At 45.0% G+C, this 24,562-nt stretch overlaps 2 protein-coding genes across 2 annotated transcripts; both read left to right on the top strand.

Moving 5' to 3' along the window:
* Positions 1-7,825: 7,825 nt before the first annotated feature.
* Positions 7,826-11,719, top strand: LOC123100696 (protein tesmin/TSO1-like CXC 3). Its single transcript, XM_044522585.1, has 8 exons — positions 7,826-7,987; positions 8,104-8,204; positions 10,439-10,536; positions 10,657-10,741; positions 10,842-10,913; positions 11,026-11,092; positions 11,185-11,282; positions 11,391-11,719. Exons 3-8 carry the CDS (start codon positions 10,451-10,453, stop codon positions 11,391-11,393), a joined length of 411 nt encoding a protein of 136 aa, XP_044378520.1. The 5' UTR covers positions 7,826-7,987; positions 8,104-8,204; positions 10,439-10,450; the 3' UTR covers positions 11,394-11,719.
* A 1,823-nt stretch (positions 11,720-13,542) lies between these two features.
* Positions 13,543-18,237, top strand: LOC123100685 (protein tesmin/TSO1-like CXC 5). Its single transcript, XM_044522574.1, has 9 exons — positions 13,543-13,623; positions 14,953-15,034; positions 16,375-16,446; positions 16,534-16,848; positions 17,084-17,168; positions 17,263-17,334; positions 17,450-17,502; positions 17,603-17,688; positions 17,811-18,237. Exons 3-7 carry the CDS (start codon positions 16,400-16,402, stop codon positions 17,477-17,479), a joined length of 549 nt encoding a protein of 182 aa, XP_044378509.1. The 5' UTR covers positions 13,543-13,623; positions 14,953-15,034; positions 16,375-16,399; the 3' UTR covers positions 17,480-17,502; positions 17,603-17,688; positions 17,811-18,237.
* Positions 18,238-24,562: the final 6,325 nt, after the last annotated feature.

Below are 24,562 nucleotides of genomic sequence, written 5' to 3'. Positions count from 1 at the left end.
CCGGTGTATGGGCCTTATGGGCCATAGGAGGGGACAGACCAGCCCACTAGGGGGCTGGTACGCCCATCTACATGGCTGGCCGGCCCTAGGGGAAGGACAGGGGAGGGGTGGCCCCTCATGCCTTTCCCTCCTCAGGAGAGAAAGGAAAGGGGGGGCACCTCCTCCTTCCTTTCTCCCGCACTCCAAATAAGGAAGGGGGCGCCACTTTGGGGAGGACCCTAAGTAGGATTCGACCTACTTGGGGAGCCTCTTGGCTGCTTCCTCCACCCCCACACATATATATATATGTGGGAGGGGGACGCCTAGCATAACCACAACATTGTTTTAGCCTTGTGCAGCGCCCCCTCCATCGGTTACACCCCGGTCATATTTTTGTAGTGCTTAGGCGAAGCTTTGCGGAGATAGCATCACCATCATCGTCACCACACCATCGTGCTGCCAAAACTCATCCACTACCTCGCCGTCTTGCTGGATCAAGAAGGTGGAGGACGTCACCGAGCTGAACATGTGCTGAACACGGAGGTGCCTACGTTTGGTACTTGACCGGTTGGAGCGCGAAGAAGTTCGACTACATCAACTGCGTTATTAAACACTTCCGCTTACGGTCTATGAGGGTATGTAGACATAATCTCCCCCTCTCGTTGTTATGCATCTCCATGGATGGATCTTGCGTGTGCGTAGAATTTTTTTTGGTTTCCATGCAACGTTTCCCAACACAAACCATACTCAATACACGTCTGAGGATGATTGCAACAGAACACAGTTGGGCCTGAAACTATGAACGGCCAGGTAACTTCTCGGTGAAGTCGGGAAGCAGCTACCTCTGAGGATGATTGCAACAGAAGACTGTTGGGCTGGAACTATGAACGGTTAGGTAACTTCTTAGTGAAGTCGGCCAACAACTACTTGTGGATACGAAGTGTTGGAGGGAAGATTGGTTAGAGAACCGGTCAAGTCATTCAGATAGTATAGGTTCTCAGAATCAATGGATCAAGTTGTGGAAGGCCAACATTCCTGTTGAGATGAGAAGTTTTGTCTGGCGTTTAGCAAAGAATTATATCCAACCTGGAGGGCTAACAGTTGGAGAGCTCGGGGATCCACGATAGAGGTGATGGCTACGGCTCGCCCAAGTTGCGTGCTTGTCAGCAAGCTTCGGGTGTGGTCGCCCAACTCGATTTTGAGCACTCCTGGTCATGCAATTTGGTCAGGGTGTGTGATTGGTCATGACGAACATGAGGTTCACAACAGCAAGGCCAAAATGATGCTTACCTTGCCGGAATCAATGGTGTGATGACGACGCGAGTCGGGTGTCGTCGTGGACATGTTCTGGGGCATCTCCCGACGTGCACCTGGTATCCAGATGTGCACCTGGTAGCTCACCGGAATTTCACCACTAACTAAGACGACTCGATTTAATCAACTCCTAGTCACCATAATATCAATCAATTCAATCAACTCCTAGTCACCGGAATTATTTTCAGCCACAATATCAATCAACTCATAGTCACCACTAGCTAAGATCAACCAATCACGAAAAAATATATATTTTTAATTCACTCTAATTTAATACTCCCTCCATTCCTAAATGTTTGTCTTTTTAGAGATTTCAAATGGACTACCACATACAGATATATTTTAGAGTGTAGATTCACTCATTTTGCTTCATATGTAGTCACTTGTCGAGATCTCTAGAAAGACAAATATTTAGGAACAGAGGAAGTAGTTCACATTTAAAAAATTGTCGAAAACTTAGGATTTGGATTTATTTTTTCGGAGAGTTTTTTTTTGAGGAACTTTTGAGAGAGATAGGATGGTCTTGGGCCGGGCCTCCTTCCATCAAGGCCGGCCTAGTAGTTTGCTGCGGGGAATCCGAGCCCAGCCCAACCAACGAAGGCTCCTCCTTTGGTTTATAGCCGAGGCGGAGCCAGCGGAGGAGGCGGTGCTGCTTTGCTTTGCTTCGCGGGAGGGGAAGCCGGCCACCTTCCCGCTGCCGTCGTCGCCCGAAGAAAAAGTTGCGCCCGGATGAAAGGTTCACGATCACAGAAGTCGTGCGCGATGGCCAACCGATTAAACCCCTCCGGACCAAGGAAGCACTTTCTGCTCAGTGCAGGGTTCTTGTTAGGGACATGATCCTGATCAGCATCGAGCTACGGAATGAGCCTAAGAAGGAAGAACTTCTTCAAGTTTCTTTTGTCGAAGATAGACAAAAGAAGATCTTTGGAAAGCGCTGAAGGTAAATTTCACCCTACCGGAAGAGGGGGATCCGGAGAATCCAGTTATAGAGCCATTGATCAAGTCCTATGCTCTCAAGAAGATGGCAGATCTATTCAGGAGGTGGAAGAATGAGTTGAAAACAACGTATGTCGACCAAGACAAGACTCTAGAATTCATCGGCAAATTTGAGAAGATAAGAGATCACTGGCCCACAATTGTTGCCAACAAGACATCAGAGAGGAGTAAGAAGATGTCAGCGACTAACAAGATAAATGCTGCAAAGAAGGAGCATTACCATCGCATGGGGTCAGGTGGCTACCTCAAAGCCCGGCCGTTGTGGGACAAGGCTGAGCAGGACCTGATTGCTTAAGGGGTCGAACCAGAGACATTGCACTGGCCAGACTGTTGTAGGACTTGGTTCTTCGAAGCCGGTGGAACATTAGACCCTGAAACAGGGAAGTGCTGCTGGACGGACGAGCAACGTGAACACTCATCATGAAGCTTCGGAAAGCAATCAACAAAGTGCGGGAAGGGAAGTTCGTTCCTGACAGAGAGAACAACGAGCTCACAAGGGCCCTTGGGAATCCTGAGCACCCTGGACAAACACGAGGCATGCCAGGCTCCGTTGCGTGGACGGTTGGGTTTCCCAACGCAGGCAGTTACAAAACCCAAGAGAGGAGGAGGAAAGTGGAGCAGAGCGAACTGCAGCAGCTTAAGGCAAGAGTAAGAAAGCTAGAGGAACGAGATGTTGAGAACCAGTAGCTACGAGATCCTGCCCAAGATGCTACCCCAGAAGCTACCCCGCCATCTCAGCGGAGAAGCAGCATGGCTTCCACCGAGCTTGTTCAGCAGCCTGACTTGACGGGTCCTAGCTACCCCGTGGATTTTATCACGGATTCACACCAGTGCCACCTTATGACGCAATGGGATCAACTCAAAGTAAAGGCAGCTGTCGGCTCCGTGTTCCCTCCTTCACCCGGAGCAACTTTTCACTGCCGTATGATTCCACAAGGCTATGCTGTTGTGATGGTGGACGAAATAATGGAGGGATTTGAGGAGCTCCAGCTGACCACCCTACAGGTGATGGGGAGACTCGGCTAGGTCTTGATATGCATACTCCGTGTCTATGGCGGAAGGAGCACATCAAGCACTTGAACTTCATGGCTCCTGCTAGTCAGCTGGGCACTCCACCTCCTCCGCCTCCTCCTCCTCCTCCTCCGGCGAGTGAGCAGGGCACTCCGCCTCCTGCTCCGGCGCGTGAGGGAGGCAGTACTCCACCTCCTTCTCCGCCTCCTCCGACGCGTCCGAGCAGCCCGCCTCCTCCTTCGCCGCCTCGTAAGCGACGGCGGAACACAGACGCTGCTGCTCCAGCTGCTCTGGCGCGTCGCAGCAGCCGCCTCCGGCTTCCCCGCCTCTTAAGCAACGAAAGAAGACAGCCACAGCCGCTCCAGCTGCTCCGGCGTCTAGCAGTACAGCTAGAGGCGGGAGGCAATACAAATACGGTCCATCATCTCTCAAGCCTCTAGAACGGGAGGCAGTACAGCCAGAAGCAGAACGAAGAAAAGGGAAATAAATTCCCTAGCTTGGCGAACAAGCGAAGCAATCGTGCCCCCCGCTCAATGTGTCTAGCGACATCATCGCTAATCTTCCGGGGGTGCTGCCCGGTACCAATCCTGGAGATTACATGGCCGATGATGATGCAATAATTTTTGGAACAATGGAGGTGGACACATTAAGATTCGAGCATGGGAAGCCTCTCGTCAGAGCTGGTACTTCCCTAACAACGATGATGCGAATATTCCATGATTGGTACATGGACATCTGCAGGAAGTCTGGGAAAAATACTTTGTCGCTATCGGTTAAAGAGGAGCATGACCTCGTTGGAATTGATCTGTTGTTAGTTCCATATGAGGAGTTCTTCCAGTTTTTCAATCAAAAGGCCCTCGATAAAACAATCATCACTTGCTACTGTCTGTAAGTACTACTTCTCTGTAATTAGTTGAGTCTATATATATAGCTTAGCTCTTTCATTGCATGTATATATAATTATCCTCACTATATTATGCAGATTGAAGATCGCCGAATTGAAGAAAAGACAAGTAGGTGATATTGGGTTCATTAACACAAATCTCATGGATGAATGGAGTGTTAAACATGATGCCAGACAAACCAAGGCCAAGTTGCTCGCATCGTAACTTCGAAATCAAAACAAAGCTACCCTTACGAATAAAGTGAGTGTTATTGTCTTGTGCATATTCGATTTCCCTTATTACTCGAGGTTATAGTAATGTAATTGATGAGTTATGCATGCATGCGCAGGTTCCACTTTATTCTGCTAGAGATTAAGCTTGAGCAGGGACTAGTAACTGTCATAGACTCCAAACGAAAAATACGAAAGAGTTTGCGACCATGACTAAAATGCTCGAGAAGTAAATTTAATCGATTATTATCACACCATATAGGCAACTTTGTCCATTTCCTGATATCAAGTAATTGTTTTCTTTGTCTGGCAGGGTTTGGAAAAAGTTCACCGCACAAGCTCCGGGACTGCCGGCGCAACTGCGATTTTACCATCCAAAAGTAAGTACTAGCTACTAGCTAGTTCCGGGCATCTCCCATTGATTCTAGCTAGTTTCATCAATACCATTTTAGCATGATTGCTTATCAGTTTGATTGACCTCTATTTCTTGTAAAGTGGTTATGGCAGAAACCCGGGAATGATTTGTGTGGATACTACATTTGCGAGTTCATCCACCACACCACCTGTGAGCGGGGCTATTCTAAACAACAATATGAAGTGCGTAAGCAATAATATTCACAATTTTATTTTATTACCATCATTTATGTTGAGTTTCATTCATATATATGTATTGACCCCCTTCTTTAAATTAGATGTGCCAGACGCGGGATGAACTCCTACCACAAGATTGCATATGAGCAATTCAAGAGGAATTGGCGGGATTCTTTCTTGACCACGTCATCGACAAACACGAAGAATACCATGTGGAAGTTGAGTTCAGATGTTAGGGGACGTAAGAGATCTTATATAGATATACGAAAACTTGTTGTTCGACCAATCTATCGGAGAAGGAGAGGTCGACCACTTCTCTCTGTGTATATATGTTCATGATGATCTTCTGTACTTAATGGTTTCCTTCATTTGCTTACTAGCTAGCTAGTGTGTCGAGTCCTCTATATACGTAGCATCGACAAAGCACGGAGATAAGAGAGGACACTCCTCTCTATTAGCTAGCTAACACAATATATGAAACCCCTAAATTAACCCTACAAAACCCCCAAAACGCCCCAACCCCCCCCCCCCCTTCAGAAAAAAACCCCCAGCCCTTGAACTGCTGACGCGTGGAACCTTTTTGGTCCCGGTTGGTGGCACCAACCGGGAAAAAAGGCCCCCCTGCCTGGGCAAGCCGCTCCGGCCACGTGGAACCCCATCTGTCCCGGTTCCCGATCGAACCGGGACTAAAGGCAGAGGGCTTTAGTTACAACCCTTTAGTCCCGGTTCGGGAACCGGGACAAATGGCCCTCATGAACCGGTTCGAATGGCCCTTTTTCTACTAGTGACTGTTGGGCCTGGAACTATGAACGGTCAGGTAGCTTCTCGGTGAAGTCGGGAAGCAGCTACCTCTAAGGATGATTGCAATAGAAGACTGTTGGGCCTGGAACTATGAACGGTCAGGTAACTTCTCGGTGAAGTCGGCCAACAGCTACTTGTGGATACGAAGTGTTGGAGGGAAGATTGGTTAGAGAATCGGTCAAGTCACTCAGATACTAGAGGTTCTCAGAATCAATGGATCAAGTTGTGGAGGGCCAACATTCCTGCTGAGATGAGAAGTTTTGTCTGGCGTTTAGCAAACAATTCTATCCAACCTGGAGGGCTAACAGTTGGAGAGCTCGGGGATCCACGGCAAAGGTGATGGCTACGGCTCGCCCAAGTTGCGTGCTTGTCAGCAAGCTTCGGGTGCGGTCACCCAACTCGATTCCGAGCACTCCTGGTCAGGCAATTTGGTCAGGGTGTGTGGTCGGTCATGACGAACATGAGGGTCACAACAACAAGGCCAAAATGATGCTTACCTTGCCGGAATCAATGGTGTGATGACTTTGCAACTCGGGTGTCGTCATTGACATGTTATGGGGGGGGGGTCTCCGGATGTGCGCTTGGTGTCCAGACAATGCACTATTAGCGGGGGACCGAACGGTGGTGAGGTCGGGGCTCGGGGTGGAGTAGCTCACCGGAATTTCACCACTAGCTAAGATGATCAATTTAATCAACTCCTAGTCACCATAATATCAATCAATTCAATCTAACTCCTAGTCGCCAGAATTATTTTGAGCCACAATATCAATCAACTCCTAGTCACCACTGGCTAAGATCAACCAATCATAGAAAAACTATTTTTTTAATTCACTCTAATTTAATACTTCCTCCATTCCTAAATATTTGTCTTTTTAGAGATTTCAAATGGACTACCACATACGGATGTATATAGACATATTTTTAGAACGTAGATTCACTCAATTTGCTTCATATGTACTCCCTCCGTCCCAAAATTCTTGTCTTATCTATACCTACTATTAAAAGGAATAGGTATTCTTGGTTTGGTTTAGTCCTTTCTGTTTGATTTACACACGCTAAGCGATCTGGGCCAGGTACTTGCACGTTGATTGGCCTTTTATGGGCTTTCATAGAGACCGCGAAAAATAATTGGGTCAAAATAAATCAACATTGTGGGAATTGAACATAGGACCTCATGTCTAGCTCTTCGATGTAACAACCAACGACTTATGCGTCTTTCACATTTACTAATCCCAACTCACTCTAAATATATGAGTGGCAGTCATCATGTTTAGGGCAAGCTAACGAAGCGAATGAGCTAATAAAGAAAGGATTGTGGGCTATAGAATATTTAAACGGATGTGACTAACATGACTAATTAAAGAAAGAATTATGGGTAAACCGGTGGAATAACTAAAAGAAAGATCGTGGTCTTAATAAATTCTACATGAATGATTTGAGGTAAAAAGGTAGGATAATTAAAAGAAAGAATCTGTTGGCCTGTTGGGGCTACTAAACTAGAAAAGGAAGGATTTGATTCCCGACTAAAACAGATGAGGACGTCATAGTAATTAATAAAAGGATTATACCTAAATGCCATTAGAAGGATTATACTTAAATGAAACCAGTGGGAGATTATGCCCGGCAAAGAAAATATGAACACGGCTAAATTGCAACGTATTTTTTTATTTTTATTTTGTAGAAGAAGGTTGTGTTTCAGCATGTTCTTCATAGTGAATCTGGTACTGTGGGACATTATGTTTGTATAAAATATCAATTTTTTTCCGTTGCAACGCACGTGCATATGTGCTAGTCTAATCTAAGACAAGAATTTTGGGACGGAGGGAGTAGTTACTTGTCGAGATCTCTAGAAAGACAAATATTTAGGAGCAGAGGGAGTAGTTCACATTTAAAAAATTGTCGAAAACTTATGATTTGGATTTATTTTTTCAGAGTTTATTTTTTGAGGAACTTTTGAGAGAGATAGGATGGTCTTGGGCCGGGCCTCCTTCCATCAAGGCCGGCCTAGTAGTTAGCTGCGGGGAATCCGAGCCCAGCCCAACCAACGAAGGCTCCTCCTTTGGTTTATAGCCGAGGCGGAGCCAGCGGAGGAGGCGGTGCTGCTTTGCTTTGCTTCGCGGGAGGGGAAGCCGGCCACCTTCCTGCTGCCGGCGTCGGCGTCGGCCGCGTATCCGCCCGCAGGTGAGCCGCCGGCCTCCACCCGCCCCTCCCCTCCCCCTCCGACTCCCCCGCCTAGGGTTTTGTGCTTCACCAAGCAGAGCTGACGAGCATTTCCCCCGTTCCGTTGTTCGTCGCAGCGGCAGGCCCCGCCGCCTCCGACCTCCTCTCCGGCGAGCTCGGCGACTCCCTCGCCGCGGAATCCGACGCTCCTCCCGCTTCCGCACGCCCGCAGGTGCAGGTGAGAAGCGCGCGCCCTCACCTCCCTCCCCCTCCCCCCTCCCCGACTCCCGCAGCAGCGCCATCCCCTGCTTGTAGTCAGCAGTTAATCGACGGGACGGAGGGCCCGCGCTTCCGCCCGGGCGCCGTACGTCCCTCGGCTGACGTTCGCATTCGGGGTCGGGATTTTGGCCGGGAATGTTTCCCTGCGAACTGCTCTTGGCCGACAGATCGTTTCTGCAAATTTTGGCCGGGATTTGGGATGGGGATTTTGGCCGGGATTCGCGTCCCAGGCTCCCGGCTGTTCTGTTCTTAGTTTTCACTGCAGGTATCATATTACTTGAGTTCTTCAGTTATGTGCTGTGATTCGTGAATCATGCCAATCTGTGCTAGCGTATTCCGAGCAGATATTTCAACCGATTGCTTAGTGCTATGGTGATCTGTTTACCGAGTGGCATGAGATTTTACTTGACTTGTTCTTAGTGCGTTGCTTAGCCCAATTTGTGTGCACATCGCTGTAAGATGAGCTGTGCTGTATGATGTTCCTTTACGATGACAGGTTCTGTCTGCCTTGCATTCGGATGCATTTTTAATTGAGATTCATTTGCTAACTGCTAGTTTACTCATATTCTTACTTACTGGTATGATTCATGAATGCTTGTTAGCGTGTTCTGAGCGAAAAATCTTTCTGATTTTCTTAGTTTCTGGGCCAAATTGGTTGCTGAACCCATTATATATCTGTCAACCCTTGCTGAGTGTTAAGTACTAGGTGGTTTCTAGGATACAGATGCTTTAAAAAAGTTAATTAGTTTCAGTTCTCCAGGCAAACATTCATCTTCTTTTGATTGACATTCATCTTGCATTGCGTCGAATGCAGTATGCAACCTATGGTGTAAAATGCTGGCTTATTTCATATGCCAAGTGTGTAGGTGGATACATGTATTTTCTGCCTAGACAAGATTGAGCGCGTGTTCTCCCGAATTAGTTCTAGTTCATTGTTGAGTATTTATATTGCTTGCATTCTTACTTATTGTTGTGATTCATGAATGCTTGCCGATGGCGCCATGGCTGTTTTGTTTATGACTTTATTCCAAGCAGATATTGCAAGTGATTGCTTGCGCTCTGGTGATCTTCTTACTGAGAGGCATGTTATTTCACTTGACTTGTTTTTAGTGCGTTGCTTAACCCAATTTGTATGCACATTGCTGTAGGGTGAGCTGTGTTGTGTGATGTTCCTTTATGATGATAGACTCTGTATTTCCTGCATTCGGTTACATTTGTACCTGAGTCACCTGCTGATGTTGAGATTCATTTGCTAGTTTACTCACTTTCTAAGTTACTGGTATGATTCATGAATGCTTGCAAGGGTGCCACCTACTGTATTGTTTGTTAGGTATTCTGAGCAAAAAATCCTTCTGATTTTGTTAGTTTCTGAGCAGAATTGGTTGCTGAACCCATTATCTATCTGTCAACCTTGGCTGAGTGTTAAGTACTGGATGTTTTCTAGGATGCGGATGCTTTCACAAAGTTAATTAGCTCCGATTCTCCAGGCAAGCATTCATCTTCTTTTGATTGACATTTGTCTTTGCATTGCGTCGAATGCAGCATACAACCTACGGTGTAAAATGCTGGCCTATTTCATACGCCAACCATGTAGGTGGATGCATGTATTTTCTGCCTAGACAAGATTGCGCGCGCTGTGTTCTCCCAGATTAGTTCTAGTTCATTGTTGAGTATAGTCTTTAAATTCTATGGGCATGGCGCACTTGGATGCATAATTAATGAACTATTTCATTTTATTAAATTTCTTGGTTCCTGCTCTAAAATGAGTTGCCTAGCCCAACTTGTATGCAGACTGCTGTAAGATGAGCTGTGCTGTGGGACATTCTGGTGGAATTAACTTACTGCATGGTGTATACTTGTACTTACTATTTTATTCGTGCTTTGCTGCTTTGTGATGATGAAAGCTGAACTTGAATGTCGATGGTATGTGTCGTCCAGAATTAGTTCTAGTTAATTTTTTGAGTTAGTTGTTCTCCTTTGCAATGACGAATTGTTGGCAAGTTGGTGCCTCCTTCACAAATTGTGTAGGTGAACAGAAACAGTTCTTTTTCTTCACTTATCATTTGTACTAGTTTTGTTTTCCGGGCAAAAAAAAAAACCCTACAGCTGATCGAATGCCTGAATCGATTTATCTCCCAATCAAGTACTATCTGTTTGATACTACATACTTAAAAATTGCGCATCACATTGCAGAGATACCTCGTCATGTCAGCTTCTGTAGATAGTGCACGGAAGGGGTGCAGCTGTGGCAGCTCCAAATGGCAGAACTTCAGCACCAAATGCCTGAACAGGTATGCACAGACACACTGGTTGAATTATATGAACCAGATCCATCCAATCAACTCGAAGGGAGTAGTAGTTAATTGGTAGTGCTGCTGTCTAACTGTTGCTTGTTGATATGCTGCGTGCAGAAAGTGCGGTTGTTACAAGGATGGTGTGCGTTGCATGCTTGGGCGATGCAAGTGCAAGCGCTGCAAGAACAATCCGGATCAGCTGGTAAGGAATGCTTCTTTCTTAGAGCAGACTTCATTACTGAACATCATGCTGCTCTGGCCTCTGCCAAGAACCTGAAAGAAATGTGTTGCGCTTATTCCAGGCCTATGAGGGTGGCAAGGGGTGCACGTGCAAATCCAACAAATGCAAAATCATGACCTGTGGTTGCCGGGAGGTACGCGCTCTACATGCACGGTCCTTCCTTGTTCTGCATTCTTGTCTATTCAGAAACTAGACATGCTGCTGTTGCTTCTCTGATCTTGACTGAAATTCGTCTTTTCCTGAAGCGCGGGGCCAGGTGCACCTTAGAATGCAGTTGCCAAGGGTGCGAAAATGGAAAAGGGACCGGAGGGGGTGAGCAACCACATTCTCCTCTCTTTTTGTGTGACTCCTTGTTTGCATGATGGATCACGCTCGTGTATTTGTCTCTGCTGTTGTGCGTGTAGAAGCAGCTGATAAGTCCGATGCTGGACCAGGAGGGCAGGGAGGTACCATCAGCAGCGACAAGGCCGTCGAATCATCCAGCAAACGGGCAAAACTCAAGGTAAGTTTGTGCCTCTTCTTACTTGTGCAGAGAAAGTGTAGTGTATGTATGTATGTCTGTTCATCAGGGATAAAGAACTAATCCTGATGATCTGCTCCTTTTGTGCAGTGATGACAGTAGGCTTGAGACATACCAGAGCATGATGCAAGTCACCTTACATACTTACCATCCTCGAGACATACCAGATCATGATGCAAGTCACCTTACATACTTACCATCCTCAAGACAGTAGGCTTCCTTCGTTGTAATGATTACTCGAAGCAAGAGCGGCGAGAACTCCATGATCTGCGATCTCGTTAGCCTCAGGGGGCTTTGGTGGATCCCTAGCTCTTGATCAGACTGATGAATACTTGATGCATATATATACTCCTGTAGGGATCGTTGCCCTCATCGGTTGCCGTCCATACTCGTTCTTATGCATACATACTTGCTGCAAATGATTTCTCTCGTATAAACTTTAGGATTAATTCTGATGGTGTTTGAAATCCAAACTGGTATGCGTAGACAAAGAGGCCCTGGTCGTATAACTCTTTTTTGGAGATTCCAATATGATGGTCTGCATATGGAGCAAAATGTGTGTATATATATATATATAACTGTATGTAGTTCACATTGAATCTTTAAGAAAGACTCATATTTAGAAACGGAGGGAGTAAGAAATACAGAGGGAATCGCATTGACGTTAATCCTTGTACCTACCAGCTACGTTTTTGCAGTTTACTCATAACAGAGGGTGTAGTATTTATTTCTGAAAGAATTCTACCTACGAACTACTCCACAATGCAAGGATTCGAGCATCAAACTCGAGATGCTTACAAGATCTTCTAGGCTACCTTTTCCAGTCCTAGGCAACCTCCACCGATCGAAAGACCATCGTCGACTCAGCTTCATGCCCTTGCTGCGAGATGTGATATTTGATATGAGATCGCTCACCACCCCTTACGACTCTACGAGGATGTTTAATTCCCGCATAGCTCTTCTTCATCCCCTAGCTGCTCAGGTTTAGCTGAATCTCGGCATTGTGGATCCATCCTGCACATACATCATCGTGACGTCCGCTCGCCCCAATGTTCTCAACCCCAACATCTGACCATTGGTGGATCTCATCATTCCACGGAATATATAGGACTCAACAAACACCATGGTTTTCAACTCCGGCATTTTTTTTCTTAATCTCGAGCCACCATTTGGAATATTGTGCATGATTTCTCCCTATGGACCAAACAGTTAAAAGACTTAGCAAAAAAGGGATCGATGTGTGCCAAGTTTTGATTGAAGTAATATATTCAGGTGGGGAACCTCTTCCCCCATGTCCGTTAAATTTTTTATCATTTTTCATTCCCGACTTCTCTAGCTGAAACGACGACAAGGCTGGCATGGGCGGGGAGCACTCTTTCTTTCATGGTGTTGCAGCTTTGAATGGCGAGTCATGACCGAAACGCTTCAAAATGTAAACCACAATTGGGATAATATGACTAGAAAAGAAAGAGATGCTTGGCTGGTGGCAGCTGCAGAGTGATAATTGCAACCCTCTCCTCCATCTCACTCTAAACATCGGTGTCCGCTGGAAGTTGACGCTAAACGGTCTAGTCGTCTAACAACTTGGATGCTCTTAGACAGGAGATGAAGATCTACGAGTTCGGCAGAAAGCGTTTTTTGCCATTGAGTTCTGTTACCTAATAGAATTGTATTACCAGAGAGAGTTTCTTTTTGTGGAGAGGGCTAAGGCTATATATTGGAGTACTGGGCGATGGTGAGGTCGGGGCTCGGGGTGGACTAGCTCACCGGAATTTCACCACTAGCTAAGATGAATCAATTCAATCAACTCCTAGTCACTACAATATCAATCAATTCAATCATCAACTCCTAGTCACCGGAATTATTTTGAGCCACAGTATCAATCAGTTCAATCAACTCCTAGTCACCAGTAGCTAAAACTTTGGATTTAATTCACTCTAATTCAATCAATCACAGCAATTCTAAATAATTTTTAATTCACTTTAATTTAATAATTCAAATTTTAAAAAATTGACAAAATCTTAGGATTTGGATTTATTTTTTGAGAGAGTTTTTTAGGGTAAATTTTTGAGAGATAAGGAAGAGCCAGTCTTGGGCTGGGCCTCGTTCCACCAAGGCTGGCCCAGTAGCTTGCTGTGGGAATCCGAGCCCAGCCCAACCCACAAGGCTCCTCCTTTGGTTTCGTTCGGCTTATAGCCGAGGCGGAGTCGCGGAGGAGGCGGTGTTGCTTCGCTTCGCTTCGCTTCGCGGGAGGGAAAGTCGGCCACCTCCCCGCTGCCGGCGTCGGCGTCGGCGTCGCCGTCGGTCGCGTCTCCGCCCGCAGGTGAGCCGCTGGCATCCTCTCGCCCCTCCCCTCCCCCTCCGCCTCCTCCGCCTAGGGTTTGGTGCTTCCCCAACCGTTCCGTTCCGTTGAGCTGACGAGCATTCCGTTGTTCGTCGCAGCCGCAGGCACCGCCGCCCCCTCGCTCCTCCTCTCCGGCGACGCGGAATCCGCCGCTCCTCCCGCACTGCCGCCCCCTCCCTCCCCCTCTCCGACCCCCGCAGCAGCGCAGTCCCCTGCCTGCTGCTAGTCATCAGTTAATCGGCGGGACGGGGTCACGCGTTTCCGGTCGGGCGCCGCACGCTCCGCGGCGGACGTTCGCATCTGGGGTCGGGATTTTGGCCGGGAAGGTTGTGCGGTGACCTGTTCTTCGTCGGGAATGTTTCTGCGAATTTCTGCTGGGCATTTCGTTTCTGCGAATTTCTGCCGGGATTCGGGATCGGGATTTTAGACGGGATTCGCGTCCCGGGCTGTTCTGTTCTTAGTCATTAGGTAGTATCATATTACTTGAGCTCTTAAGTTATTGCTGTGATTTGTGAATCATGGAAATGATGCTTGCTAGTGTATTCCGAGCAGATATTGGATGGATCGGGAGCTGCCACTGCTGTATTGGTTTATTACTTGTTAGTGTATTCCGTGCAGATATTGCAACTGATTACTTGGTGCTGTGGTGATCTATTTACCGAGTGGCATGCAATTTTACTTGACTTGTTCTTAGTGCGTTGCTAAGCCCAATTTTGTGTGCACATTGCTCTAAGATGAGCTGTGTTGTGTGATGTTCCTTTACAATGATAAACTCTGTCTTTCCTGCATTCGAATGCATTTTTAATTAAGTCACCTGCTGATGTTGAGATTCATCTGCTATAATATATAGCTTACTTGGATTCTTAGTTATTGGTATAATTCATGAATGCTTGCCAATGGTACCACCAACTGTTTCTGAGAAATTGGTTGCTGAACCAATTATATCTGTCAACCCTTGCTGAGTGTTAAGTACTAGGTGTTTTCTAGGATACATATGCTTTCAAAAAGTTAATTAGTTTCAATTCTCCAGGCAAGCATTCATCTTCTTTTCATTGACATTCATCTTGCATTGCGTCGAATGCAGTATGCAACCTACGGTGGTGTAAAATGTTGGCTTATTTCATATGCCAAGTGTGTAGGTGGATACATGTATTTTCTGCCTAGACAAGATTGAGCGCGTGTTCTCCCGAATTAGTTCTAGTTCGTTGTTGAGTATTTATATTGCTTGCATTCTTACTTATTGTTGTGACTCATGAATGCTTGCCGATGGCGCCATGGCTGTTTTGTTTGTGACTTTATTCCAAGCAGATATTGCAAGTGATTGCTTGCGCTCTGGTGATCTTCTTACTGAGAGGCATGTTAGGGTGCCACCTACTGTATTGTTTGTAAGGTATTCTGAGCAAAAAATCCTTCTGATTTTGTTAGTTTCTGAGCAAAATTGGTTGCTGAACCCATTATATATCTATCAACCTTGGCTGAGTGTTAAGTACTGGGTGTTTTCTAGGATACAGATGCTTTCACAAAGTTAATAGCTCTGATTCTCCAGGCAAGCATTCATCTTCTTTTGATTGACATTCGTCTTGCATTGCGTCGAATGCAGAATACAACCTATGGTGTAAAATGCTGGCCTATTTCATGCGCCAACCGTGTAGGTGGATGCATGTATTTGCTGCCTAGACAAGATTGCGCGCGCTGTGTTCTCCCAGATTAGTTCTAGTTCATTGTTGAGTATAGTCTTTAAATTCTATGGGCATGGCGCACTTGGATGCATAATTAATGAACTATTTCATTTTATTAAATTTCTTGGTTCCTGCTCTAAACCATATGTATTTATTGCATCTGCTGATATTGAGATCCATCTGCTATAATATATAGTTTACTTGGGTTCTTAGTTATTTGTGTAATTCATGAATGATTGTTAATGGTGCCACCAACTCTTTTCTTTGTTACCTTATTCTCAGCAAAAAAATCCTACCAACTGTTTGTTTGTTAGCGCATTCTCAGAAAAATATCCTCTGATTTTCTTAGTTTCTGAGCAAAATTGTTTGCTGAACTGAAACAATATGAGCAGATTGCTTCCACAAAGTTAATTAGTCAAGTACTAGTTGGTTCATCTGCTATAATGTATAGTTTACTTGAGTTCTTAGTTGCTGGCGTGGTTCGTGAATGCTTGCTAATGGTGCCACGACTGTTTTGTCCGTTACTGTATTATGAGCAGATATTGCAGCTGATTGTTTGAGCTCTGGTGATCTTCTTACTGAATGGCATGCAATTTCACCTGACTTGTTTTGAGTGAGTTGCCTAGCCCAACTTGTATGCAGACTTCTGTAAGATGAGTTGTGCTGTGGGATGTTATGTTGGAATTAACTTACTGCATGGAGTATATACTAGTACTTACTATTTTATTCGTTTCCAAGAAAGATTCTTGATGTGCTTTCGATGCTTTGCTGCTTTGTGATGATGAAAGCTGAACCTGAATGTTCTAGTTAATTGTTTAAGCAAGTTGTTCTCCTTTGCAATGGCGAATTGTTGGCAAGTTGGTGCCTCCTTCACAAATTGTGTAGCTGAACAGAAACAGTTCTTTTTCTTCACTTTTGATTTTTACTAGTTTTGTTTTACGGGCAAAAAAAAAAAAACTACAGCTGATCGAATGACTGAATCGATTTATCTCCCAATCAAGTACCATCTGTTTGATACTACATACTTATAAAATTATGCATCGCGTTGCAGAGATCTCTCGTCATTGGTGTCCACAATGTCGCGGACAACTTGCAGCTGCCCCCCAAAGAAGTGTTTCCAAGGGTATGTGTACAACCGCACACACTTAGAATGACCTGAACCTGATCTATCCAGTCAGCTGGTTAAGGCTAATTGCTTTGTTATGTGCAGCACTTGTGACTGTTTAATAGGGATTGAGTTATGCTATTCGGGATGCAACTGCAGTGGTGACTGCCAGAACGGCTTATCTCTTGGAACAATCAACCCGGCTGCTGCCCAAGGTACCACCCCAACGCTTGCCTCTGGCTCTTCTGCTGCCCAAGATACTGCTCAAACGCAACCGCTTGCCCCGAGCTCTTCTACTGCCCAAGGTATCGCTCAACCACATCCACTTGCCCCGAGCTCTTCTACTGCGGCCGTGCCAAAGCCAGAGGCAGTTGGTGGGCGGGTGAAGTGCAACTGCAACTTTACCAAATGCCTAAACTGGTATGTTCAAACACAGTGGCTGAATTATCTGAACCAGATCTATCCAGTCAACTACTCCCTCTGTCCGGAAATACTCATCGGAAAAATGGATGTATCTAGACGTATTTTAGTTCTACATACATCCATTTTTATCAATTTCTCCGACAAGTATTTCCGGACGGAGGGAGTAGTAGTTAAGTGGTATATTAGTTGTCCAAAGCTGCCATCTAACTGTTGCTTGATATATTGCGTGCAGCCAATGCACATGTTTCAGGGAGGGTTTGAGTTGCATTATGGGACGCTGCAAGTGCTATGACTGCGAGAACAACGATGATTGGCTGGTAAGATATTCGTTAGAGGGCACTGCATTCATGAACACCGTGCTGCTCTGGTGTTTGCCAAGAACCTGAAACAAATATGTTGCACTTATTCCAGGCCGACGAGGATTACGTGGAGTGCGCGTGCAAAACCAAAAACTGCAAAACTGGAGCCTGCGGTTGCAACAAGGTGCACGGTCCTTCCTTCCTGTGTATTCGTGTCAGCATTATCTCCTTTGCAAAAGACTAGACATGCTTATTCTTTCTCTGATCCTGACTGAGGCTAGTTGGTTCTTGTTTTGAAGAAACTGAAAGGGTGTATGCATCGGGTGTGATAATGGCTACGGGATGAAAGAGGGTGTGTGCATGACACTTTCTTCTTTTATGTGTGTTGTTTCATTCGTAGCTTGGATAATCATGCTAGTGTATATCTCTGTTGCTCTGCATGTACAAAGCAGCTGATAAGTCCAATGCTGGACCGGGAGGTACGGGTGGCACAAGTGACGCCGGAGGCTCAGGTTCCAACAAGCAAATAAGAATCGGGGTAAGTTTGTGCTTCCACTTGCGTAGTTTGTTGAGAGAAATCATAGGTTAATTATGTGTGTGTCTGCCCCAATCTGTTCAGGGATAAGCAACTAATCCAGGTGATGTGCTCCTTTTGTGCAGTGATGACAGTAGGCTTGAGACATACCAGAGCATGATGCAAGTCACCTTACTTTCTTACCATCCTCAAGTCACCTCCTGTTGAGATATCTCCCACTGTAAAGCACAGCCAGGTTCCTGTAGATTCCTTGTAATGGTTGGTTACTCGAAGCAAGCACGGCGAAAACTCCATGTTCCTCAGCCCTCAGGGGGCTCCAGTGGACCTAGATTGATCAGGCTGATACACTTTAGAACATATATATACTTCTGAGTCGCATAAGAATAGTTGCCGTCATCGGTTATGCTGCCCGGAAATGGGTGCTTCAGTTCGTTCTTATACATGCACAGTCTTGCAAAGGATTTCTCTTATACTTGAAGAGGATTCTGGTAGTATGAATATGGTTTGCAACTTTGCATATTCTGGTAGTATGAAGTGATATGGTTATTCTTTGTATAGACCAGTTACACAAGAATGACATCTTAGATATTGGGTTCCATTTGGTTCAGTAAGCCTTCATTTTTGCTCCACCGACTAAATTCAGCACGAAGCATGCACTCTTTGTAGTGTTACGGGCAAGGCATGTCCGGAAAGCTATGAGGCCTACCTGCTTGGCGCACGCAGTGTTTTGGGCGAAAGTATCAGGCGCACCCAATGTGGTGCTACCGCTCCAACAGGTTCAAAATGAGCATTGTTTACATATTCATTTTTTGCCCGTGGCATCGCATGGGCAGTCTACTAGTCTTATTAAAAAGTCTATTTGCGAATGGTGAATGTTCTAGGAAAACCCCAAAAAAAGTTAAGTTGTGGTAGTAACAAGATGGTGGGTAATTTGATAAGGCAATGGGTTGAGGCATAGCCTAGCAACCCGATGTATTTGTACAAAGGATCGATGAAATGACTTTGAATATTTATATATAGTCATGTATGTGCTCGATTGCAACAGAGTTGTCTCTTGTCTCTTTCTCGTTCTAAGGCCCCGCGGGTACCCAGAATCCCGGAGATCGATCAAGAAGAAGGTAAGGAGCGAATGCTATTATGAACACAAGTGACCGAAAGATTTAGTATGGTTGCGGAAAGCCAATCCTTGAGGATCGATGTAGTCATTAAACACCCAGCGTTTTTGCCCGAATATTTATTCTTATTAACAGAGATAATAAGGGACAGTTTGCCCGAATATTTATTCTTATTAACCGAGATAATAAGGGACGGTTGGACAAATGAATTTGTTAACAAAGACTTGTTAGAGTCTTTGTCGAAGTGCACATCCTCTTGTGGATTCGATAACTCAGGGTCACACCTTTGGAAAAAGGCCAGATGATACCTTACAATCCGAGTCTTCACAACACAAAGTACCGTCGATGCACAATCTCATGCGAGGTCGCGCAACTCATGAACCCCGCGGGATTGCCCAACCCGCGACAGTTCCAACATAGTGTATTTATTGCTCCTGGTGTTCCTCAATGGAGACCACTGGCCAATTCAACTTTTGATGTAACCGATTTGCTCGGGAACCCCTTTCTTTACTCTCTTACGTTCCTTCCGTGACACATACACCGGCGGGGGCGAGTGGAATACCATTCCCTCCCCATAGTGGCAATGAGCTGGCAACCATGCTCTTTGATATTATATCGCCCCATTGAAGTTGCTCTTAGATATTGGGTTCCATTTGGTTCAGTAAGCTTTCAGTTTTTCTTCACCGACTAAATTCAGCACGAGGCATGCACTCTTTGTAGTGTTACGGGCGAGGCATGTCCGGAAAGCTATGAGGCCTTACTGCGATTCCATGCCTCACACAGGTCCAGCCTGAATGCTGGCGCACGCAGTGTGTTCTGGGCGAAAGAATCAAGCGCACCCAATGTAGTGCTACCGGTCCAACAGGTTTAAATTATTTTATTAAAAAGTCTACTCCCTCTCAGTTTACAGGGTGTGCGCGTATTCCTAGGTTGTCGATTTGACCAACCTAATACAAGTCATATATTACAAAAAATATATCAACATAAACTTTAGATGTTCTATTTTCAAAAGGTATAATTTTTATGTTATATAGTTTATATTAGGGTGATAAAATTGGCAACCTGGGTATACGCGTAGGACTTGTAAACTAAGACGGAAGGAGTATTTGCGAATGGTGAATGTTTTAGGAAAAACCAAAAAAATTAAGTTGTAGTATCAAGATGGTGGGGTAATCTTGGCAATCAGTTCATCTTACGATTCGATCACCACTTGTGAGTAATTCGGTAAGGCAATGTGTTGAGGGCTTGAGGCATATCCCTGCAACACGATGTATTTGTACAAAGGATCGATAGAATGACTTTGAATATTTAAAGTCATGTATGTGCCCGATTGCAACAGAATTGTCTCTTGTCTCTTTATCGTTCTAAGGCCCCGTGGGTACCCAGAATCCCGGAGATTAAGGTAGGGAGCGAATGCTATTATGAGATGTAGTCATTAAACATCCAATGTTTTTGCCTGAATATTTATTCTTAATAATCAAGGTAATAAGGGGCGGTTGGACAACTGACTCTTGACGCAGGTCGCACACTGATCTAAGACGTAATTTAGACACATCCCCCACATCATTGCTTCACAATCACATCTTAACGGGTGTCTTCCAGAGCACAAATTAAGATTCATCACAAATATATGGTTGTAAGAACACAATCTCATACCCATGCATATTTTTAATACTAGTGTTTACACCCCTAAGGTTGCTAAAGGTCCGGTTGATAGCCTAGCAACCCGATGTATTTGTACAAAAGATCGATGAAATGACTTTGAATATTTATATATAGTCATGTATGTGCTCGATTGCAACAGAGTTGTCTCTTGTCTCTTTCTCGTTCTAAGGCCCCGCGGGTACCCAGAATCCCGGAGATCGATCAAGAAGAAGGTAAGGAGCGAATGCTATTATGAACACAAGTGACCGAAAGATTTAGAATGGCCGTGGAAAGCCAATTCTTGGGGCTCTATGAGATGTAGTCATTAAACATCCAATGTTTTTTGCCTGAATATTTATTCTTAATAATCAAGGTAATAAGGGGCGGTTGGACAACTGACTCTTGACGCAGGTCGCACACTGATCTAAGACGTAATTTAGACACATCCCCCACATCATTGCTTCACAATCACATCTTAATGGGTGTCTTCCAGAGCACAAATTAAGATCCATCACAAATATATGGTTGTAAGAACACAATCTCATACCCATGCATATTTTTAATACTAGTGTTTACATCCCTAAGGTTGCTAAAGGTCCGGTTGAAAAATTGGAATTTAATTCGTTAACAAAGACTTGTTAGAGCCTTTGTCATAGTGCACAACCTCTTGTGGATTCGATAACTCAGGGTCACACCTTTGGGAAAAGGCCAAATGATACTTCACAATCGAGTCTCCACAACACAAAGTACCGTCGATGCACAATCTCATGCGAGGTCGTGCAACTCATGAACCACCGCGGGATCGCCCAGCCCGTGACAGTTCCAGCATAGGGTATTCATTGCTCCTGGTGTTCCTCCTCAACGGAGGCCACCGGCCAATTCAACTTCTGATGTAATTGACTTGCTCGGGAATCCCTTTCTTTACTCTCTTACGTTCCTTCGGTGACACATACACTCGGGCGGGCGAGTGGAATACCATTCCCTCCCCATAGTTGCAATGAACTGGCAACCATGCTATTTGATGCATTTGGTTCCGTCACCCTCCACTAAAATACCTGTAACATCCCAAATTTTCAATTTGGCATGTTATACATTAGATCATCATTGCATATCATATTTTATTGCATTTTGCCTTGATCCTAGAAATTCGACGCAACTCAAGGACCTGCGGAGAGAGTTCGGGATTTCGTTATTTTCATATTTGAGTTTTCTCAAATTTTGAAAAGAGGATCGTTTGATTTTAATTATTTTCTCATCGAATATTTCTTCTATAAAAATAAAAGAGAGGGGATAAAATGACTTTCCTAAAATAAAGAAATACTGGAGATTTAATATTAAAATAAAATAAGAATTTTATTCAAAATTTTATTGCAATTTTATTTGAATTAGGAAAAAAGTGCATTTTTCAAAATTGCATTAGAGGCCAAAATAAATGTTCACCCGGTCCGTCTTATTTTTAGAGTACCGGAAAAAATTTATTTTAGGATTTTTGGAGTCCGTTTAGTATTTCTTTTATTTATTTTTCTGTTGTAAAATTATTTTAAAAAACAAACCGACTTAGCGAGCCGTGGGCGACCCAGACTCCCCAGGCCGCCTCCTCTTATAAGCCGCCCGAGCCCACCGCCGCCCACCGCCGCCCCGCGCCCTAACCCTAACCCTAGCGCGCCACCGCCGCCCACCGCCGCTGCTTATGCGTCGCCTCGCCTCCCACGCCGCCGCGCCGAGCCGCCGCCACCGACATGCAACCCGAGGTAGCCGGTTTTGAGGAAAAACCATTTCGGTTTTTTAGAAAACCCTAGGTTTTATTTTTTAGATCGGTTTTAGTTTTTTTCCGGTTTAGTGTTTAGCGAACGCCCGTTCGTTCGTTCGTTTTAACGAACGGTTTTCACCGTTTAGCCGCTGACAGCGAACGTTCGTTCGTTAGCCTGTTCGTCGGTTTTCTTTTTCCAGGGTTTTTCTGCGATTATTTTCGATCGAGATTTCAGCCCGAATCTTAGTTTTTGTTTATCTTTTCGCTCGTTTGTCGGAATCAGGCGATTCAAGCGCCTAGAGTTTCGTCTCGAAGGCCTCTTTCTGTTTAGCCAACTTGAACAAGATTTTGGTACTGTAACATTTGACTTAAGTTCAGATTAGTAATCAGATCTTGTTTCTTTCATAGTTTGAGTTTCGTTGCTTCGTTTGATTTGATTCTTTTTGCAAACCGAAGTTCTTAAGTTGAAATTTCTTGTTAGATCTCTTATTTGAGTTTTACCCATGCTTTAGATTGATTGCTTATTGTATGCTTGTTTGTTTGCGATAGAGTACCCGGAGTGCAAAGCGTGCTACTACGAGTCTCTAGGTTTCATGGATCATCAAAAAGGCAAGTAACACTTTGATCATCCCTCTTTACTACCCAGTTTTATTGCATTAGATCAATCCATGAAACATTGCATGATTAGGATCCGATTAATATGTGGGTTTTGGGAAGTAGATGAGGTTACCTATTCACCTGTTTATTATCAAACCTCTGGGAGTTACTTCTACGTACTGCTTATATTGCTATGCTATGCTAGTAGACGTGGATTGGGTGAGTGTATCCATGACAGATGTGAGTATTGTTAATTAATGGTTAACTTAAAGTGGCAACTTTAATACACATCTGGGTGGATTGAGGCACCTGGAGAACCCAGTGTTGTCTGTTTTTTGGAAATCCCGGGGTACCGTGTGATTTTCCTATGGACCGCCACCCAAGCTCAAAGGGATCATAAGATTATTCATGTTAGAAACTTCCGTGTGCAGCCACAAGCTATTATGGGCTCTAGCATAGTTGATTAAGTTGCAAGACCTCTTTCAGTGGTGGGCTAGCAGATGTAGGGGAAAATAGGTGTAACTGTCCATCCAGAGTAAAGAGTTATTGTTTCTGAAAGACTGTGTCTTGGTCATCCATTTCTCAAACACCATGTAGTGCGAGAAATCCAACGGAGGAGATCGAGTCTTGTGTAATTGGTTCTTGGATTAATTTGATTGGGTAATTGATGATGCCTAATTGGGATTGAGATGGAGGAACCTTCTCAATGTTTAATAACCACCATGATAGTTAAATAAATATATTTCTTTGTTGTAGGAAAAAATTGGCTTTATGCAAAACTGTAACCATAGAGCTTTCCACCAGCCATGTTGCGTGTAGTGATAACAATTATCTGTTCATTACTCTCTATGTGTTACATTGCCAGCATATTCCATGTGTTGACCCGTTTCCGGGCTGCAACGTGTTGGGGAACATAGTAATTTCAAAAAAATTCCTACGCACACGCAAGATCATGGTGATGCATAGCAACGAGAGGGGAGAATGTCGTCTACGTACCCTCGTAGACCGAAAGCGGAAGCATTAGAACAACGCGATTGATGTAGTCGTACGTCTTCATGATCCGACGATCAAGTACCGAACGTATGACACCTCTGAGTTCAGCACACGTTCAACTCGATGACGTCCCACGAACTCTGATCTAGCAGAGCTTTGCGGGAGAGTTCCATCAGCACGACGGCATGATGACGGTGTTGATGATGCTACCGACGCAGGGCTTCGCCTAAGCACCGCTACGATATTACCGAGGTGGAATATGGTGGAGGGGGCACCACACACGGCTAAGAGATCAAGAGATCAATTGTTGTGTCTATGGGGTGCCCCCTTGCCCCCGTATATAAAGGAGCAAGGGGGGAGGCGGCCACCTAGGAGGAGGGCGCGCCAAGGGGGGAGTCCTACTCCCACCGGGAGTAGGACTCCTCCTTCCCTTGTTGGAGTAAGAGAGAAGGAAAGAGGGGGAGAGGAATAAGGAAAAGGGGGCTGCACCCCTTGTCCAATTCGGACCAGAGGTGGGGAGGGCACGCCTCCTTCCTTTTGGCCTCTCTCCTCTATTCCCGTATGGCCCAATAAGGCCCATATACTCCCTGGCGAATTCCCGTAACTCTCCGGTACTCCGAAAAATACCCGAATCACTCGGAACCTTTCCGAAGTCCAAATATAGTCGTCCAATATATTGATCTTTATGTCTCGACCATTTCGAGACTCCTCGTCATGTCCGTGATCGCATCCGGGACTCCGAACAACCTTCGGTACATCAAAACTCATAAAATCATAA

This window comes from Triticum aestivum, chromosome 1B (assembly GCF_018294505.1).
Source record: "Triticum aestivum cultivar Chinese Spring chromosome 1B, IWGSC CS RefSeq v2.1, whole genome shotgun sequence".
Lineage (NCBI taxonomy): Eukaryota > Viridiplantae > Streptophyta > Magnoliopsida > Poales > Poaceae > Triticum > Triticum aestivum.
The sequence above is the reverse complement of the archived record's forward strand: the minus strand, read 5'-3'. Positions and strand labels throughout refer to the sequence as shown.

Coding starts and splice junctions, on each gene's coding strand:
- LOC123100696 (XM_044522585.1), top strand. CDS start 10,451: ATGTCAGCTTCTGTAGATAGTGCACGGAAGGGGTGCAGCTGTGGCAGC. Junction 10,914..11,025: donor TGACCTGTGGTTGCCGGGAG/GTACGCGCTCTA, acceptor CTTTTCCTGAAG/CGCGGGGCCAGGTGCACCTT. Junction 11,093..11,184: donor TGGAAAAGGGACCGGAGGGG/GTGAGCAACCAC, acceptor TTGTGCGTGTAG/AAGCAGCTGATAAGTCCGAT.
- LOC123100685 (XM_044522574.1), top strand. CDS start 16,400: ATGTCGCGGACAACTTGCAGCTGCCCCCCAAAGAAGTGTTTCCAAGG. Junction 16,849..17,083: donor TTTACCAAATGCCTAAACTG/GTATGTTCAAAC, acceptor TATTGCGTGCAG/CCAATGCACATGTTTCAGGG. Junction 17,169..17,262: donor AGAACAACGATGATTGGCTG/GTAAGATATTCG, acceptor CACTTATTCCAG/GCCGACGAGGATTACGTGGA.